The 19022-nt window shown below is 39.2% G+C and overlaps 1 protein-coding gene across 5 annotated transcripts in view; it reads right to left on the bottom strand.

The window, feature by feature from the left end:
- Positions 1 to 19022, bottom strand: part of TRIM2 (tripartite motif containing 2) — a 139676-nt gene that overhangs the window by 61273 nt on the left and 59381 nt on the right. For 3 of the 5 annotated variants that reach the window (XM_027866886.1, XM_027866887.1, XM_027866889.1), the window contains exon 2: positions 3836 to 4017. In XM_027866886.1, coding sequence (XP_027722687.1) covers positions 3836 to 3969 — 134 coding nt within the window. In that variant the 5' untranslated portion in view covers positions 3970 to 4017. Of the gene's footprint in view, positions 1 to 3835; positions 4018 to 13398; positions 13417 to 13672; positions 14033 to 19022 lie in introns of those variants that run through there. The other 2 variants (XM_027866888.1, XM_027866890.1) reach the window with 2 other exon arrangements.

Below are 19022 nucleotides of genomic sequence, written 5' to 3'. Positions count from 1 at the left end.
TCTACTATGCCACCAGCTACTTCCAATAGCAGCTCACAATTACATAGCACTTGAATATTTGCAAAGTAATATATACATATACACACATATATGTATGTATATATACATATATGTACACATACACATGCATATATATTTCTCTCTCTTCCTACATATACATATATAGATGTGTGTATATACACACACATATTTGTTGTGAAGGTCAAATGAGGCACACACACACACACACTCATATACACATACCTCATTTGATTTTTCACCACAAATTTGTGAGGGAGGTACTATTGATAACAGCAGTAATGATAACACTTTTATTGATTTACAAAAAGCAGCTATTTTATCTAGCACCTACCTTATTGGGTTGTTGTGAAGATCAAATAAGATATTTACAAACAGCACTTAGCACAGTATCTGGCACATAATAGATGTTATATACATGTTTATTCCCTTCCCTTTCCTTTATCTACATATGCAGTAGTCTATATACATATAAAAGAATAATAGGGAGAGAGGGGTCCTAGGACCATTTCTGCTTAAAACTTGTCAAAAAATGGTTAATTGGCAAAGCACTTGATGAACATGATCTCATCTGAGCCTCACAACAATCATGTGAGATATGTATTATAGGTATTATCATTCCCACCCTCAGAGATCAGAAAACTCAGGTTTCAATGGGTGAAATGACTTGCTCACAAATACACAGATAATAATTGTCAGAGACATGATTTGAACATGGGTCGTTCTGACTGCAAGACTAGCACTTGATCCCTTACCTAACACTGACTCATCAGTTCTATAAACTAAAGAGATTTCTATTTGAGTTGAGAAGCAACAGGCAAAAGCCATTATAATGCTGGACTTGGCCATATACCCCACAGGCTAGAATTCTAACTCACACACTAACTAGCTGTACAATCATGGGCAAGTCATAACCTCTCTGAGCCTTAGCTTTGTCACACACATCATGAGGATCATCATCTGTGCCCTACCTACCTGTGATGAAACAATGGTTAAGTACCTCATAATTTAGAGTTTTTAGCAGCACTTTGGTTGATCAGGCAAAAGAGGAAAATCCTCAATGGCAAGAAGTATGTTAAATACGCTGTCCCCCAAGTAGAATGTAAACCCCTTGATGGCAAAGACTGTTTTCATTTTATTGTTTTGGATCTTCAACATACAGGACTACACTTGGTACACTTGGTACACTTAATAAGTGCTTGTTGACTTGAATTAATTACACTTCTTTTACACCCCTCCACAATGCCTAACACATTGCTTCACACAAAGTAGACAGGAGGGGAGAATAAGGCAATGGGGTAATTGGTCAGTAGTTGGACAATATAATTTACAGTTTAAGAGGAGGATTGGTTCTTTTTCCCATATGTCACCAACACAACCTTCTACAAGTGATATGGGTAAGATCAAGCCTAAGTTCCACTTCAAAGAACAGCCAAGTTCCACTTTCAAAGAACTTGAAATGGGAAACAGAAGAGATGATTACCTAAGCAGCAATCTGCCCCCCTACTCTGAATTCTTTTTTTTTTTTTTTGGTGAGGCAATTGGAGTTAAGTGACTTGCCCAGAGTCACAGTTAGTGAGTGTTATGTGTCTGAGGCTGGATTTGAACTCAGGTCCTCCTGACTCCAAGACTGTATCTCTATCCACTGTACCACCTAGCTGCCCCCTACTCTGAATTCTTTACAGAACATAATGTCCCTCCCAAACAAGTAAAGCCATGACTTTTTAATTTTTAAATAAATAAAATTGACTTCAATTTTTAAAATAAATCAGTTTGCTTAAGAAAACAGTTTGCATATGGAAGAAAAAAGGGGAGAAAAGAAATTTACATGATAACTATTATATATTTAAACGCAATAACAAGTGTACAGAATAGATTTGCAGTTTCATGTGCAATCATCTTATTATTATTATTCTATGTTATGGAAATATTTGCTTTATTTCATAAATTAAAATTTAAATAAATAAAAAATTTGAAAAAAAAAGTCAATTCATCAAACATTTATCAAGCACTTCCTAGGCACCAGGCACCAAGATACAAAGAGAAAAAACAGTCCCTGTCTTCAATGAGCTTGTATTCTAGGGATTCATACTTCAAGTTCACTGGTTTACTTAGAGTGGGACTTTCCCAAGCAGCAGAAGCTAAGGCAGGGCACTTACAAATAGAGGAGGCAGAAGCAAGAACTAAGGATATCCTGAAGCATCCTACAACCCAGCTGGGAGACAGCAGAATGCAAACAGCCAAGGAGGGCAGTCGTAGGGAGGCCACATTTGAGCACAGGGTTCTGGGGAGTTCTGACACACATCCCAAATACTGTGAGCCTATTTAGATAGCAGTTGTAAATTACAAAACTAGTTTTCCATGTGTGCTTTGTGGAAAGACTCTCTCAGGACAGAGTTTTTCTACCAGACCCATGTGTAGACATGGAAATGACTGTCAGTGGAGTTGGGGGTTCAGTGGGGTACAATGGAGAGAACACTGGCTTTGAAGGCAGAAAACCTGACTTCAAATCTCAACAAAGATTCCTACTAGCTTTGTGACCTTGGGTAAGTTGGTGTCCACTTCTATCAAGTAAGGGGGTTGGAACAGATGGCATCCTATTAATCTAACTTCATTGTAAGAGGCTACAAAGCAAAGTTATATTTCATAACACACTATGGCAATACCACAGACCAGAATAACAATAACAGAAAATTCCCTGACCATCCCTTGGCACTTTAAGCCTTCCAAAATAAACCAATTATCAGAACATTTCACTCAGGCAAAGGCCAATGTAAACTAAATCTTTTGATGGAATGGATAACTTTGACAGGCCCTAATTTACTAAAAACCCATTTATCTCTGTACAGTGGGAAATAAAACATTTGCAAATTATGTGTATTCAAATTACCATAGAAAATGTAGTTTTACGCTAGTTAGATAAATTTTTAAAGAGAAAAAAACAATCCCACCATACTGGATGAATACCTAACTGCTATCCATGATCAAAAAGAAGGCTTGTTTGATAGTTATAAATGCTCACTAATAGAAAAGTTTTGTGTTGCATTAATAATATGGCAAAATTAACAAAAGAGAGAGAGAGATTTTCTTATTCTTCAGAATGGACAAAGTGATTCAGAGGAATCTTTCCATTTGGAGTGGACCCTTGCCATGTGGCAGGAGCGTAGGCAGGATATCTACAAAGGAGGTGGGTGGAAAGAGCTAGAGTGCCCTGAAGCATTCTATATAGAGATCAGAAAACAAGTTTCCACATAAATTTCATATTTAGGGAATTCACAAACAGGTTTTGGTGTTCAAATATACCACACAAAAATAGAATCTCAGTGTACAAGTGCTAAAGACTGAAAAATTATCTTCTGAAGTATCTGCAAGAATAAAGGTCTGCCCTTTTGACCTTGAGCCTTTTACAAATCCATAGATTGGCCTGTGGGAGGAAGTGACAGGTTTTTAATTGATCCTCACTAAGAACTCCCCACATGGCAACAGTGGTTAGCAAAAGCACTTTCAAAGAGAACAAAGATAAAAGTGGAATACAAATTTTCAAAGATGACTAAAATGATGAGCGTCTCGCCTCCCCCCCCTTGTCAAAATAAATTGGTGAATGTTTGGTTTGGAGTTTCTTAATTGCAGTTGTTTGAATAAAGCAAATAATTGGCAACTTATGATTATGTGACTAGATGTCTTAACAAGAGAACAAAAGGCTCATTGTCTCATGGGGTAACTGTAGAATTCTGGGAAAGTACATGGGCTGCTGTAGGTTAAGGAAGGACACTCTGGCCGCTGCCTCCATCACCACACACCCAGGATGCTTGCTTACCTCTCACAGAAAGTGTGCAGACAGGGAAGTACCTTGGGGTTCTTGTAACGTTCCAGGCATATGCTGCAAATCAGAAACTGCTTGTCAATCTGCCGCACCACAGGACTGGGGATGTTAGAGCCTTCACTGGCCATCCTAGACCATTGGCATACGGATCCTGATTCCTCTTACCCTGCACGATGCTGCTGACACAGATGAAACAAAGAACAGCATTTTTTCAGTCACTTGGAAGCATCAGAGCCATGTTCATTTTAGGCATATATTCATCAGTGTCGATCTTAATTGTTCAGGATGGATGGTGGAATTGTGGTTCTCCAGTTGGAAGAAACCTTAGAGGTCTTCAAGTCCAACCACCTCCCCTCCCATTTTACAGATCCGGAACTGAAGCCCAGAGAGGTGACTTGTCCAAAGTCACAAGAATTTGAATCCATACCCTTTGATTCCAATTCTAGTACTTTTTCTACTGTTACCATCTGCCTCTACCAAAAGAAAGAATGAAAACAAGCATTTATTAAGCCCTTACTATGTACCAGGCACTATGCTAAGTGCTTTACAAATATTATTTCATTTGATCCTCTCAACAACCATGGGAATTAGGTACTATTATTATCTCCATTTTACAGATACAGATATTGAGTTAGAGAGGGTAATAACTTGCCCAAGGAAATACTGCTAGTAAGTATGTGAGGATGGATTTGAACTCTGGTCTTCCTGACTCCAGGATTAGTGCTCTATCCACTGCACCATCTACCTGCCAAAAAGATTTATCACTCGGTGGCCAAGCTCCTGGTGATGAGTCATTTTGAACATAACGTTACTGATACCAGTAGAATCTTATTAAGGAGACTGATGAGACATCAGAATTGCTAAACTATATCCAAACCTCATAAAACAGGAAGCCTGTTGCTGCAGGGCACAGAGAGGGTGTACTCTGTTGCTGGTTATTTTATTTGTTTTCAAAATAATTTGATTTTACGAAGCTCTCTTAAGCACTTAAATACATTATATTTCCTTACCTTCCGTTCCCTCATGCTTGGCTCATATTAAGAGCCTGGTAAATGTTTGCAGAATTGAATGGGAAAATGTTGTCCATATGTCATCTTTGAAATAATTGCAAATTACTGTTTTGTGGGGGCACCTGAGAATGTGTGTATACCTTCTGCAGTAATTCAGTTCAGTAACAGGATTTAGAGCTGGAAGAGAGCTTCCAAGTTCTCCCTCCTCTCCCTTAGTCTCTACTTCCAAACATTTTCTCTTTCTCAAATCAGCCCCCAAGAAAAGATATGAAATTCATTTATAGCAGCGTTTAAATGACAGATGATAGTTTGAAATGTCACTTTCTGCAAGAGCAATTTGCATTTTAAACGAGGATCAAAGCCTGAAGCTGTGAGAATGAAGTTCTCACAGTGGACGTCAGGTTGCATTGTACATTATGGTGGGGGCAAGGGCAGGGGAGGGGGGATGTAGAGGCCCTGAATCTTCTTCCCCCTGAAATCTTATCAATTTTCTGAACATGACTCGGGTAATCTCAACCCTAAAAACCTTAAAGAGGAAGTAGAAGCTGGGGAAGCAAGTACTTGCAGTGATAGCCAGTCAATACACATTTATTAAGCACCTACTATTAGCCAGGCACTGTGCTAAGGAGATACAAAGAAAGGGGTGAGCAGAGAATGAGAAGGGTAGAATCTAGACCTATAAAATCCTGCTGATTTCAAATGAAAGAAAACTAACTCTAGAGTTTGAAGACCTAGGTTCAAAACCCACTTCAGATAATTATTATTCCTGTTACTTTCACTCAACCTCCTTGGGCCTCATTTTCCTCATCTGGAAAATGGGAAGACTAGATTAAATGGCCTCAGAGGTCCCCTTCCTGCTCTAAATCGAAAATCCTTTGATGCTATGAATTCACTCCAAAACAAAAAGGGGAGGGTGGCCAGAGAGCTTAACCAGTGGCGATCCTTAAGGAAAAGGTCTGGGCATCAAGATACAGAAATGATTAAATCCAAAGAACTTTGAAATAGTGTTCTTCCTTAATTTTACACCTTTTCCTTTACACAAAACCCCCAATTTCAGTACCATTATTCTTTCCATGAGGGTATCTAGCTATTCATCATGTAAAATACCATAGTCTTTGAGAGGGCAGAGACTGTTTTGTTTTTATTTTTGTCCTTCATGTCTATCAATAATGCCTTGTACTTAGTAGGTGCCTAATAAATGTTTATTCAATTGAAATCTGCCTCTGAAACTTCCAATGGCTAGTTCTCACCTATGGAGATATACCAAAGAAGCCTAATCCCTCTTCCATAAGATACCCTTTCAAACAGCTGGTGACAGCTATGATGTCTCTGAGTCTTCATTTCCCCAAATTAAGCAACCTCAATTCCTTCAAATGACCCTATATGGAATTGTTTCAAGTTTCCTCACCATTCTTTAGCCTTGAAGGTTTTCAATGCTCTTCCTAAAGTATGGCACCTTGGATGTCACACCAGACCACTGATAAAGTCTGACCAAAGCACAATGATAAATGGAGCCTCTATTAAAGATCTCCCTTTAAATTCACATCTATTCATCAAATCCTCACTCTCTAGATCTAAGCCAAACTCACAAAATGTATGTATGGTCATTTAATGTGCATATCTCTATCTTGTCCCCAAGGGTATCATCATCCTTCTCTGTATGATCTCAACTTTGTCAATGTCCTTCAGAAAATGTGGTGCTGAGAACACAATACTCCAGAAGTGATTTGATCAAGGAAAAGTTCAGCAGTCCCATTATGGACACAGTGCTTCTAATAATATAGCATAAGGTTGCATTAACTTTTTTATTTGCTGTCACATTATACTTTTAACTCACAACGATTGTGCAAGTCATGAAAACTAACATGAATTGTTTATTGTCTGCCATATTTCCCCCATTTGGAACTTGTACAGTTGGCTTTTTTGAATAAGTACAGCACTTTGCATTTGACCCTATTAAATTTCATCTGATTAAATTTGGTTCAAAGTTTCTGCTTATTAAGATTTTTTTTTTGAATCTGGTTTCTGTCATTTAGTGTATCCCTCCCAACTTTATGCCATCCATGAATGTAAGAAGTATTAAATCCATACCTTTGCTCAAAATAAGCAAATCTATACCTTTGCTCAAGTCATCACTAACAACAGAGTAAATAAAAGAGAAATGTAGCTCTTTATTAAAGACCTATTTCCCGGTGAATAGCCATCCCATTCATCACAGTTTGGATTTGTTCAAGCTTTCAACCAGTTCCAAATCCACTTAATTGTGCTATCATCAAACCCACAACTCCGTATCTTGTCCAAAAGGATATCATGAATGTCAAATGCCTCAGAGAAATCCAGGGACACTATGTCCCTGACATTCCCCTGATCAACTGGTTTCATAAACCTGTCAAATAGGGACAAATGGTTTGACACCCATAATTGTGTAAAGGAAAGAGAATGGGATTTGGAGTCTGAAGACCTGGTTCAGGTCCTGGTTCATCAACCTATTAACTACATGTGTCCATGGGAAAGTAAAAACCAATCTGGACCTCAGTTTCCTCATTTATAAAAAGATTGGATTAGACTTGACCTCCAAGGTCTCATGTAGTTCTCAACATTCCATAATTCTAAGGTTGTATGACTTGTTTTAATAAACTCATTAGTGATCATCACTCTCCTTTTCAAAAGCTTATAAACTATTTCTTTTAAAATTTTTTTGTTTTTTTTAATGTCACTTTAATTTCTGTATATACTCCTTCCTGGTCAGTGAGCCTTCCCTTGTAACAAAGATTTTCTTCCAAGCTCAGTGAAACCAGCCAACACATCATCCACATGTTAGAGCATGTACAACATTCCACAACCACAGACCCCTCCTCACCTCTTCAACAAAAGGAGGGAGGTACATTTACTCATTTTTTTCCCCCCTCCAAACCTGGCCATCATATTTTCACAATGTGTTCATTCTCTCCTTTCTCATGTCTCTCATCTCTATCTCTCTATTTCTCTGTGTGTCTCTCACCGTCCCTCTCCCCCTTTTTCATTGTCGCAGTAATTGTACATACTGTTTTCCTGGTTGCTTCTCTATTTACTTTACTCTGCAACGTTTCACATATATCTTCCCAATAAACCATGTTTTTTAATGCTTCCTAGAATTCTGTAGGGAATTGAAGTCAAGTTCACTGACCCATAATTTGCAAATTCTGCCTTCTTCCTCTTTTTGAACCCTGGGACATTTGCCTCGTTTTGGTCTTGTGGCACCTTTCCTGTCCTTCACTATTTTTCAAACGAGTCTCATTTCCTTTTTTTTAAAATTAATTTATTTTGATTTTGAGTCTCATTTCCAACAAAGAAGTATATAGTAGAACATGGTAAGAAGCACTAGATACAAAAGCCCCCTTCTTTTCAAAGTAAAAATGTCACTTGGCATTAAATTAAGCAAAAGAATGTGTAGCCATTTCCATACAATGTGGTTTGTAGTGGAGATAGATACACTTGCGGTAGGAGTAAGGTGACACAGATTTCACTCCTAGGTCTGCCAGAAACTAGCTGTGTGACCTGGAGTAAATCAGTTCACCTCTCTGGGCCCCAGTTCCTCACCTGTAACATGAGAGAGGTCAGATGAGATGATATTAAGTTTTCATCCAGCCCTAATATTCGATGAGTCAAGGGTTGGATGCTCTCATTATTTTCAAGATTCAATGAATTTTTAAAATAGGCATTAAGTACATGATACCGGGTTGGTCTCCTTACTCTCTAGGTTTTTGAAATCTCAGATTCTCTTTCCTTTCACATTGTCAGCAAAAATAAGAGATGGCTGGGAAAATAAAATGAAATGGTAGTAACGCTGCTCTGCCAGAGATGCAAAAAGAGCAAAACTGCAGTTGATGGAGGAGGCAAGTTAAAACCATGGGTGTGACAAGCTTTGTCTTTGTTATACTCTCATAGGAAACTTGTCACTGGTAGGACCTGTCAGTAAGAAGGGAAATTGAAGGGATCAATGAAACAGAACTTCCTCCCCACCACTGAAAAAAAGGAAAGATAAATACTATGGTAAATATTTAACATCAGGCTGATACTAGATTAGACTAATGTCAAATATACCAATTATGGGAGGTTAAGATCATATATCACATGTAGAGGAGAGATTAATGTTCATTGTCAATGGAAAACAAATATAGCATTATTACAGCATCGTGCTCTAATTGCAGGATTGCTATACACATACATAGAACTGCTTAATGCACTCTAGTGTTAAATTGGGGGAAAGAATCTGCCATGGTGGGAGGGGAAAGGAGGTTTTTGCTACAATTTTTTGTATGATGGAACACTGTACCAAATTCTGTAATTTGTTTTTTCTTTGGCATCAAACATTTACCTGCTTCTCCAGGTAACACTGTTCATTCATTCATTCATTCATTCATTGCCATCACTATTCAAAGTACTCATATCAACTGTGCAAATACTAGCTAGGCACTTGTGGGCATGCAGAGATAATTAAGACAAGGCCTTATTTTCTTCATGAAACTTAAAACCAGGTAATGTTCAACATTAGCCTGATGTTTAACACCAATGCTAATAAATACATTTAAACATGTCCCCAAAAGGTGTAAGACTTTTTTTTTTAAAAGAAAAGTATCAGAGAGATCATTAAATGGAACAAAAAAAAGGTGCCAATAAAAAAAGCAGAAGCTCTTTTCTCTTGTGTCTGCAATTCTAAACCAAATTCTTCACAGAGAAATTATGTACTAAACATAACCTTGGGAAAAACACAAATCCTTCCAAGCATTTTTTTTTTATCACATAGCATCTCTGGCACTCTTCCTGACCCATTCCACTCCCAACTGCCCCCACATATAACCCACAATTCTGTGGGACTGAGGAGAAGCAATGAAGTAGGCCCTGGTTGGAATGGAGAAAATGAAAACAAAGTCTTAAGTACATGTTTTCTAAGGTTTGGATTCCTTTGGGAAATCAACATATTTCATACGGCTCACGGGTTAGAGGCAGCAAACTGTGGATTACACAGAATCCCTAGGCTATTGGATTTGGTTTTTCTGCTGCCATTTAAGATTTATATCTCCATGGTAATAATGTATGATCTGTTATTATTGGGCTAATGACAAAAGCAGGGAATATGGTGAATTAAGAATTTTGGAATTCTAGTGGTGTATGGGGGAGGGAAGGGAGGGAGAAATTCGCCTAATCAGTAATGGCACAGGCTTAAACAAGCATGATTGCAAAACAAGGAGTTATAGAGAAGACGTGTGGATGTGTATTATCACTCACAGGCAGTTAATTTCCATTATGAATGAGGGCTGAAAGTAAGAAAGAAAGGGCAAATCAAAGAGAAAAGAAAAATAAAGCAGCCCATTTATACTGACTTCAGCTAAATAAAACTTATTTCAGATGGGCTAATCTGTAAATTATTAGGTCAGATGTTACATCTATCCATACCATAGGCTGCCTGTATATAAAATATAGGAAATCATAGAATACTGAAACTGGAAAATAGGTCAATAGGTTGGCCAATCTTGTTCTATAGGAGAGACTATACAGAAGCCATCCAAAAATTTCCATTGGAGAGGAAGTATAGTGGAAAGAGGAGCATGGGTTATAGTACTTAGAGATGAAAGGAACCCTACAGAATCTGGCAGGGATCTATCTCATTCTGCCACTTAGAAGACTATGGGAAGTCACTTAACTCTCTGAGCTTTTGTTTCCTCATGTAAAATGGAGGGGGGAGGAGATAGATTATTATCTACTTTCTTACTAGTTTGTTATAAGCAATCAATAAATTTTTATTAAACACCTACTATGTCCCTGGCACTGTTCTAAGTGCTAGGAAATTGCTTTACAAACCATTGAAGAGCTATCCTGTTTTCAGGGACAGAGATCTCAGAACTTCCCTGATAGCTTTGCTGTTAGAAGGAAGAAGTTCTCTCTTAGCCCCAAACATACACTTTTTTTTCAGCTACATATGCTTGTTTCTTCCAATTCTGACCTCTGTAAAGCTGAGGAACAGCTGGACAGTATCACAATAACCTTCAGATTTCTGAAGTGAATTATTACCTTCAGTTTCTTTTCACCTCCTAAGTCTGGGTCTCTATGATGGACAGCGTTTGAGCAAGCAGGCCAGTTTAAATGTAGTCCAGTACCATGGGGCAATAAAGACAAGTGGGGTCTTCTGCCCCCTTATCAATCACATTGCCACTTCTCCTCCCCTTGCTATCCTAAAGCGATTGGGAAGGACACAGAGAAACAGAGCATCATGGGACTATCAAAGGCAGAAAGGGTCACAGTGAAACAGATTGCTTAGCACTAGACTGTTATTGTCTATAGCAAAAGGGGATTACCATTCTTGATTTGGAATTGCACAAGGCACAGAGCTTCAACGGCAGCTACGCCATGGAGAAAATATTTTGTCTTAATCATTTGAAATCTGTTTTGGAAGTTAATTAGGCTTGTGCTATTAAAATAACAAGTTTTGGAGGAAAGTAAGAAATGTGTTTAATGGAAAGAAAGCAGAGGGGAAAGGTAGAAAGAACAGAATGGGAGATTAAAAGAAGGAGAAAGATGATTTCTTTTTTCTGGCCATAAAGAAAGAAACCATGGAGAGTCCCTTCAATGACAAACCATTCTAACTATCAACTTAGACCCATCAGCTACTTAATTTTTGCTCTAACTTAAAAATCCAAATTCTAGGGGGCAAAATCCAAATTCTAAGTCAAATCTAATCAAATTCAGATAGTGGAATGGCAGACATCTTTTTTTCTAGGGCATATTGAAACTGCACTGTGAATAGAAAGCAACTTACAACAGAATACAGGATTCAACATCAGAATTAAAAACATAAAGCAACTAACGGGTCATTTGCTTGCAATTTACCACAAATATAGAAAAATCAATTTAATCTGCCACTTTTTAAAAAGAAAGTAGTTGGTGAAATTAATAATTTTAAGCAAAAGTATCTTCAACAAATTTTATAGGTGCAGGTCAAAATAATATGATATGTTCACGGTTAAATATGGTAGTTTTAAGTGTCAGACATTGGTTTGAGGAAAAAAACTAAAGGAATGAAAGTGAAGGATACTTTTTCCTCAAAATGATAAAGATTGAATATTTTTATTTTTATCTGTTGGACAACAAAATCCAACAGGTTTTTGCCACTGTGTAAGTCAAATCTTTACTACAGGATTATAACTTTAATTGGAAACAGGTGGATAGGTTTTGCTCTTATTTTTAAAAAGGTGCAGACCAACATAAAAATAAGCAGGCCTGTGCAAACTCAAGCACTGACTGGAAACCCATTTCTTTACAATTTTTTAGAAGGAAAAACTCCTTGAATGAGGAAAGACTTTAGTGTGGTTTAAACCCAGTTTTAAACCTCCAAACTAAATAGTCATTTGTATCTTCTAGGAGAAAATTGGACAGAAGCCTTTGGCCTTTCGTTTCATTGGGAAAGAAAGCTGCTCTCTCATACCACACACACAAACTTCTCATTGTGTGCTAGGGAGGGGCATGCATTATTTAACATCACAGTTGGTTAGACACACAACTCTCAAAGAATCTGTGCTGAAATTAATGAAAGTCATGGGGGAAAAAGGTTCAGATTTAGAGAACTCTTAAATTTACTGGGCAGAGTCACAAAAAGCCTGTATGTCATGAAAAAAAGTCCAGAAAATTAATCTGGGCTCCTCTGGATGCTCTTACATATTCTCTTTAGGATAAAAAAAAAGGGCTACAATTTATTCATGAGCAATAGAATTGCAGAAACCTGATCTATGCAACGAAACCAAAGGGTAAAAAAAAATTTTAAAAATACCCTGGCTTGAGCCTACACCTGTCACTTAAAGCCTGGGCACCAAAATAGTCTTTTACCCTTTTCCTTTCTTTCTTCTTTGGGAAACGGGAATCTTTCCTGCAGGAAAGGTCTAGAACACATTTATTGCATTTACTTCATTTAAAGAACAACCACAACCGTTTGTCTTTGCCCTTCTCCTCCCAAACTAATAATAATTAAAATGCACATACAAAAGGAACAAAAACTCCAGAATCCCATTAGTGTAAGGAATTCAGCGTGATGTTTCAGGATGCAATACCCAGCCCAGAGATTCTTTCCCCATGCAATGATGCTACAGAACTCCACCCAGATGTGAGGCACTACTTCATGGCTGAGAGAATCATTAAGAAAAAGAAAACCCAAACCCCCAAATCATCTGCAGCATATTATTTTGCTACTCATCAATGACATTTCAGATTCAAGGGGGTCAAGTCATACATCATATGAATGAATGGGTTTCTAATGGTAACCGAGAGCAGTGGAACTCAGGCCAGGGGTTCTCTTAAGAAAGGAGATGGGGTGGGGGATGGGTTACTTTAAATATTTCCTTTCACCCTTGGAAAGCTAGGGTGGAATTTAGCAGATGAAAGGTTTTATCCCTTTCTCTATGCCCCCAAACAGAAAAATAATCAAAAGGATCCCTCCCAGTAGCTCAAAACAAATCAAGATTAAACACACACACATACATAATACAGAATAACAATAATAAAATTCTAGGAACTCACATTAGAGGCTTGATAAGCACAATCTTGCACGACTTTTCTCCCCACTCTTGTTAATCTGGTGCCTTTGTTTAAACATAAAGTCTCTCTCTCTCTCTCTCTCTCTCTCTCTCTCTCTCTCTCTCTCTCTCTCTCTCTCTTTCCTATAGTTACTGAGCATGCAGCATCACCATGAGAGAGAGAGAGGGAAGAAAAAAAAGAGCCTGAATAGAATAGGAGGAGAGATCAGATATCCACCTGGCATAATATTGAGCAAATCTGAATATTTGAGACCTACCCATCTCTGTAGATAAATAGATTAATCAACGAAGTAAAGTATTAAGTCCTCCCAAGGGCTGTGGCTGCAGTAAGCTCCGCAGTAATCCAAAGGAACAAAGCATATTCCTGAAAATGTCTCAAGTTTGGAAGCACTGCTTAAAATGCCCTACCATGCAGCACAGCCATGCTTAGCGATAGAGCCTAGCTTGGACTCTACATGTAGTGATGCTCCAATCCATGAAGAGGACAGATGAAAAGAAAAATGGAGGAAACAAGAGGAGCCCCAGTGAAGTCGTCATGAATTTTTTTTTCTGGGGCATTAACAAGTGGGAGACCCCCTTCAGGATTCAGTCCAATCAATCTTTATTGAGTACATCTTTTTCTCACTCAGCTTGTATTGAAAAGACTGCAGCAAAGAGGGCAAGGCATTGTGGGATAGGGATGCAGCAGAGAGCTGCAATGAGATTCGCTGGGGGTTTTTTCGCCCTCCCTCCCTCCTCCTCCACCCTTTCTGAGTCAGCAATCAGCTGTTTCAATGCTTTGCTGCGGGAGGGGGTGGGTGGGGAAGCGGGAGGATGGGGCCCCTGAATTTGGTCACCGGATTGTTAGCACAGGACAAGATTAGGAGACAGCGACTAGTGTAGACCTCTCCCGGGGCAACGCAGCTAGGAAAAGCATCGTTTGAGTGACTCATCGGTTGGGTGGAGGATTTAACCCATCTAAGGGAAAGGGAAAGGGATGCAAACTGACAGATTCTAGGTGGGACGCAAAGTACACAATACTTGCTTCGGTATTTAAATTTGGAATTTTCATATAAAAGAGGCCAGGGCGCATGTGTAAAAACACGGGCGGACACACGTACGCACTGACACTAGTTAGTAGGGAAAAGGCGGTTACTGAAACTTTTGAAGAAATCTGAAAGAAAAAAATAAAAACCCAAACAAACCCTAAACCTTGTTTTCTCAGCAGAGACACAATGAGGCATAATAGATGCAACCCAGGAGTTGGAATCAAGAGAGCCTGGGTTCAAATCCCACCTCAGATATTTTGTAACTTACCCATGCCTTGGTTTCTGCACCTGTAAAATAGGGATAATAATAGCATTTACCTCACAGGATCACTCTCAGCAGTAAATAGGATGACGTATGTAGAATGCTTTTCAAACCTTAAAGCATAATATAAATGTCAGCTTTGGGAAATTTTAGGGGTGGGGGTGTGGGGGATGAGGCAAGGCATATGGTTTCATTGGTATAAGATGATTCCTGGTGAAGAAACTTTTACCAAGCAGAAAGTTAGAGGCTGATGTTCTCCACCCTGAAATCTGACTTGGAGAGGAACCTGAGGTACTGAAATATTAAGTGACTTTCCCAGGGCTACACACAGTATGTGTCAGGAGGTGAGGCATGAACCCAGGTAGACTGAGGCAAGCTTTCTACTTACCATGTTACAAGGTCTTCAAAATGTCATTTAATATTGTAACCTAAAGATGGTTACATAACACATATTTCCCAAATAAAATTATATTAATGATACTAATTTCAGGGTATGCCTCCTTTTGGTGATCCTTGCTGCCCAAAGAATCATGATCAGGATAGTCATTTAAGGGAGGACTGTGTCTTGTTTTCTTTATTAAATTAGCAACATGGAGTTACATGGTAAGAAACAAGAGATGGTTTAAATATTCTATTTCCTGATTTCCCTAATAGGGTATTAAATCTAATAACAGGTGCTACCCAATACCTTGAAAATGACTGATCAGCAGTAAAATCACATTGATTTTGCTCTCCCCTAAAGTAATTAATATAACTCAACTCAACAAACATTTATTAAATACCTCCTATGTGCAAGGTACTATGCTAGATGCTGGGGATGCCAAAGGGGGGAAAACTCCCAGAATTTTAGCCGTTAAACAGCTTGCAATCTGGAAGGAGGATAATAATAATAGTGGCTTCAGAGAGTCCCAAGAGTGAAGGATTATTTTTACCTGAGGATAGCTTCATGGAGAAGGTGGCACCTGAGTGGAGCCTTGAAGGAAAAGTGTGTCTATCAGTAGAGCCAAAGGTGGTGTAGAGAAGTACATTCTGAGAAGGGGGGATGGCATGCACAAAAATATGGAGGTGGGACAAAACAGAATGAGATCTAGGAAGTGTGCACTATCTAGTGTAGCTGGCTGCACAATGGTAAATTCACTGAAATAAGACTGGAAAGGTAGGTTGGAGCCAGATTGCAGAGGGCCTTGAATGCCAGACTTATTCCAGAGGTAACAGGGAGCCACTAATGTGTTGTTGTTTTTTTTTTGGGGGGGGTGACATGATCAAACTATTTTCCATTTACTATGAAATTATCATTATTATTATTATTATTTTAGGCAATTGGGGATAAGTGACTTGCCCAGGGTCACACAGCTAGTAAGTGTCAAGTGTTTGGTCTGAGGCCAGATTTGAACTCAGGTCCACCTGATTTCAGAGCCGGTGCTCTATCCACTGCACCACCTAGCTGCCCCATGAAATTATATTTGATAGAGATATGAATGTTGAATTGGAGAAAGAAGAGATGACACAGGAAAATCTGTTAGGGCAAGAATTAGAGGCAGCTCCTGACTTCTATTTAAATGCCCAGCAGAGCGACTTCCCTTACAAAGGTTACTAAGGAATATTCCACCCCTTGAGTATACCAGGCACCCCTTCCCTTTGCCCCTTGTCCCCTTCCCTAGTCCACATTTTCTGTCTCTCACCCACTTCTTTCTGATTGTTTCCAGGACCCTCCTTATGCTCTTCCTCTCCTGCCTCTGAGTCTCTGTCTCTTCCCCCTCCCCACTCTCCTTCTCTTCCTTTCACCCTCTTCCCCAGCCAATCACACCATGATAGCTATTACAATGACATAGGACTTGCATCAGGAAGAACTGAGTTCAAATCCAACCTCAGACACTCTCTAGCTGTGTGATGCTGGGAAAATCACTTAAATATTCTGTGCCTCAGTTTCTTCATATATAAAGTATGAATAATAGCATCTACTCATAGGATTGTTGTGAGGATTAAATGAGTTAACACATGTAAAACTCTTTGCAAATCTTAAAGCCCCATATAAATGTTAGTTATTGTTATCATAGAATCAGAGGTTAGAGCTAGAAGGCAGCTTGCAAATCTTCTAGTACAGGCCTCTCATTTTGTGAGAAGAGAGAGATCCGGAGAGGTTCAGTAATTTGCCCAGGGTCACGTAGAGCCAGAACTGGAACCTAGGTCTTCTGATTTAAAATCCAACCTTGCTACTTTCAATAACTGCTCTTCATGCCCTCCAACCCCAGCCTTCCACAAGAATCCCTGGCTCCCTATTTGGCTCCCCAGTTCTGGTCCCTTTGTCTTTCTCTTCCAAGGGTGCCTGATCCTGTTCCTCTCTGCCCTGCCAGAACTCTTGCCTTTAGCTATGGGAGTCACCACCAGATGTACCTGTTTCCTCTTTGGAAGTTTTTTTGGGGGGGGGGGGGGGAGGGGTGGAGGTTGTAGTGGGGGATGAGATGTGGGTACTAGGGAATGAAAGGGAAGTCCTTGCTTCCTTTTCTGGCAAGATAGTGCAGTAGAAAGAACATTAGGCTTGAAGTCAGGATACCTGGGCTTGAATCCAAGTGCAACTGCTGTGTGACCTTGGGGGAATTATGTAACCTCTCTGAACTTTAGTTTCCTTATCCTTATAAATGAGAGGCTTGGATTAGCTATTTCAAAGGTCCTTCCTAGCTTTAAACCTATGCTCTTCCGATATACATGAAACACAAAGATAATTTTCATGTATTCAGAGCATGACACAAAGTGAAGGACTTGGGTTTGAAGACGATCTTGAAACTGCTCTTATCTAGCTAAAAAACACCAGGAAGAGGATTTTAAGTTTGTTCTCTCTCTCTCTCTCTCTCTCTCTCTCCCTTTCTCCCTCTCTCTGTCTCTCTTCCTCTCTCTTTCTCTCTCTCTCTTCCTCTCTCTCTCTTTCTCTCTCTCTCACCCTCTCTCTCTCCCTCTCTCTCTCTCCCTCTCTCTCTTTTTCTCTCCTTCTCTCTCTTTCTCTCTCCCTCTCTCCCTCTCCCTTCCTTCCTCTCTCTCTCTCTCTCTCTCTCTCTCTCTCTCATAAATAAAGGTAATGACTGATAGGCATATAGACATTAAGGCAACAGCATTACCTCTCAATGAATTAATGAGCATCAATTAAGCATTTACCATTTTACCATGTGCTAAATTCTGGGGATTAAAGAAAAAGCAAAACCAGTCTCTGTCCTCAAGGAACTTACATTCTAAAGAGGAAGCCAACATGTACATAAACAGGTATAGACAAGACACATATGGAGTAATTAAAAGATAACTCTAAAGTGGAAAGCATAGGTTGAAAATGGCCTGGCCAGAAACCATTAGAGATCCAAGACATAGAGCTAGAAGGGGTCAACCTCAGAGGTCAAACCCCTTTCATTTTACAGGTGATTAAACTGAGGCACAGAGCTGTTAAGTGATTTTTTCAGGTCACACAGTTAACAAATGTCTGGGGCAGGATTTGAACTCCAATCTTGACTCCAAGTCCTGTGCCTCATTCCTTACAAGTTCAAATAGAAACTTGGGGCCCTTAAAATTTATATAAGGATCCCTGTTGACTGCATATTGACTTTGTTGTTTTTGTTATTCAGTTATGCCTGACTATTTGTGACCCCATATGGGTTTTCTTGGCAAAGACACCAGAATTGTTTGCCATTTCCTTCTCCAGCTCATTTTACAGATGAGGAAACTGAGGCAAGCAGGGTTAAGTGACTTGCCTAGGGTCACACAGCTAAGTGTCTGAGGCTGGATTTGAACTCAGGTCTTCCTGACACCAGGCCCAGTACTCTATCCACTGCACCACCTAACTCCTCCTGCATATTGCCTTAAAAAACCACATAATAACATTATCTCTGTTCTGTTATATTTTACTTATTTTGGTAAATTTTCCAAATTACATTTTAATCTGATTCCTGCTGCATTACAGAGTGTTGCAAGCTGACATGCACGTGGAGGGCCCTATGTTTGGTCTCGGTCTTCTATCACACTGCCTCCCTACCATAAGGGTAGGGAGCAGTGAGTAATTGGTGGAAGGAGGCAAGCTGATTAGTCACAGGAGATGATGATGAAATGGGAGTAGAAAAGTAAAACTGAAGGAAACAACTTTATAGCCAAAGGTTAGGAGTCTTAGTACTTAGTACTTAGTACTTATACTTAGTATGTCCAGTGATTGGTTTTCCTTATCTCTGAGAACTCCAGAAAGCTTTTTTTTAACATAGTAATCAACTAATGGTCTAGGAGAGAGGGTGGTAAAGGACCATTTCAAAATTAGGAAAATGGGCAACTGGAATATAGCTGCCA

Source organism: Vombatus ursinus, unplaced genomic scaffold (assembly GCF_900497805.2).
Source record: "Vombatus ursinus unplaced genomic scaffold, bare-nosed wombat genome assembly UNPS02014784.1, whole genome shotgun sequence".
Lineage (NCBI taxonomy): Eukaryota > Metazoa > Chordata > Mammalia > Diprotodontia > Vombatidae > Vombatus > Vombatus ursinus.
The sequence above is the reverse complement of the archived record's forward strand: the minus strand, read 5'-3'. Positions and strand labels throughout refer to the sequence as shown.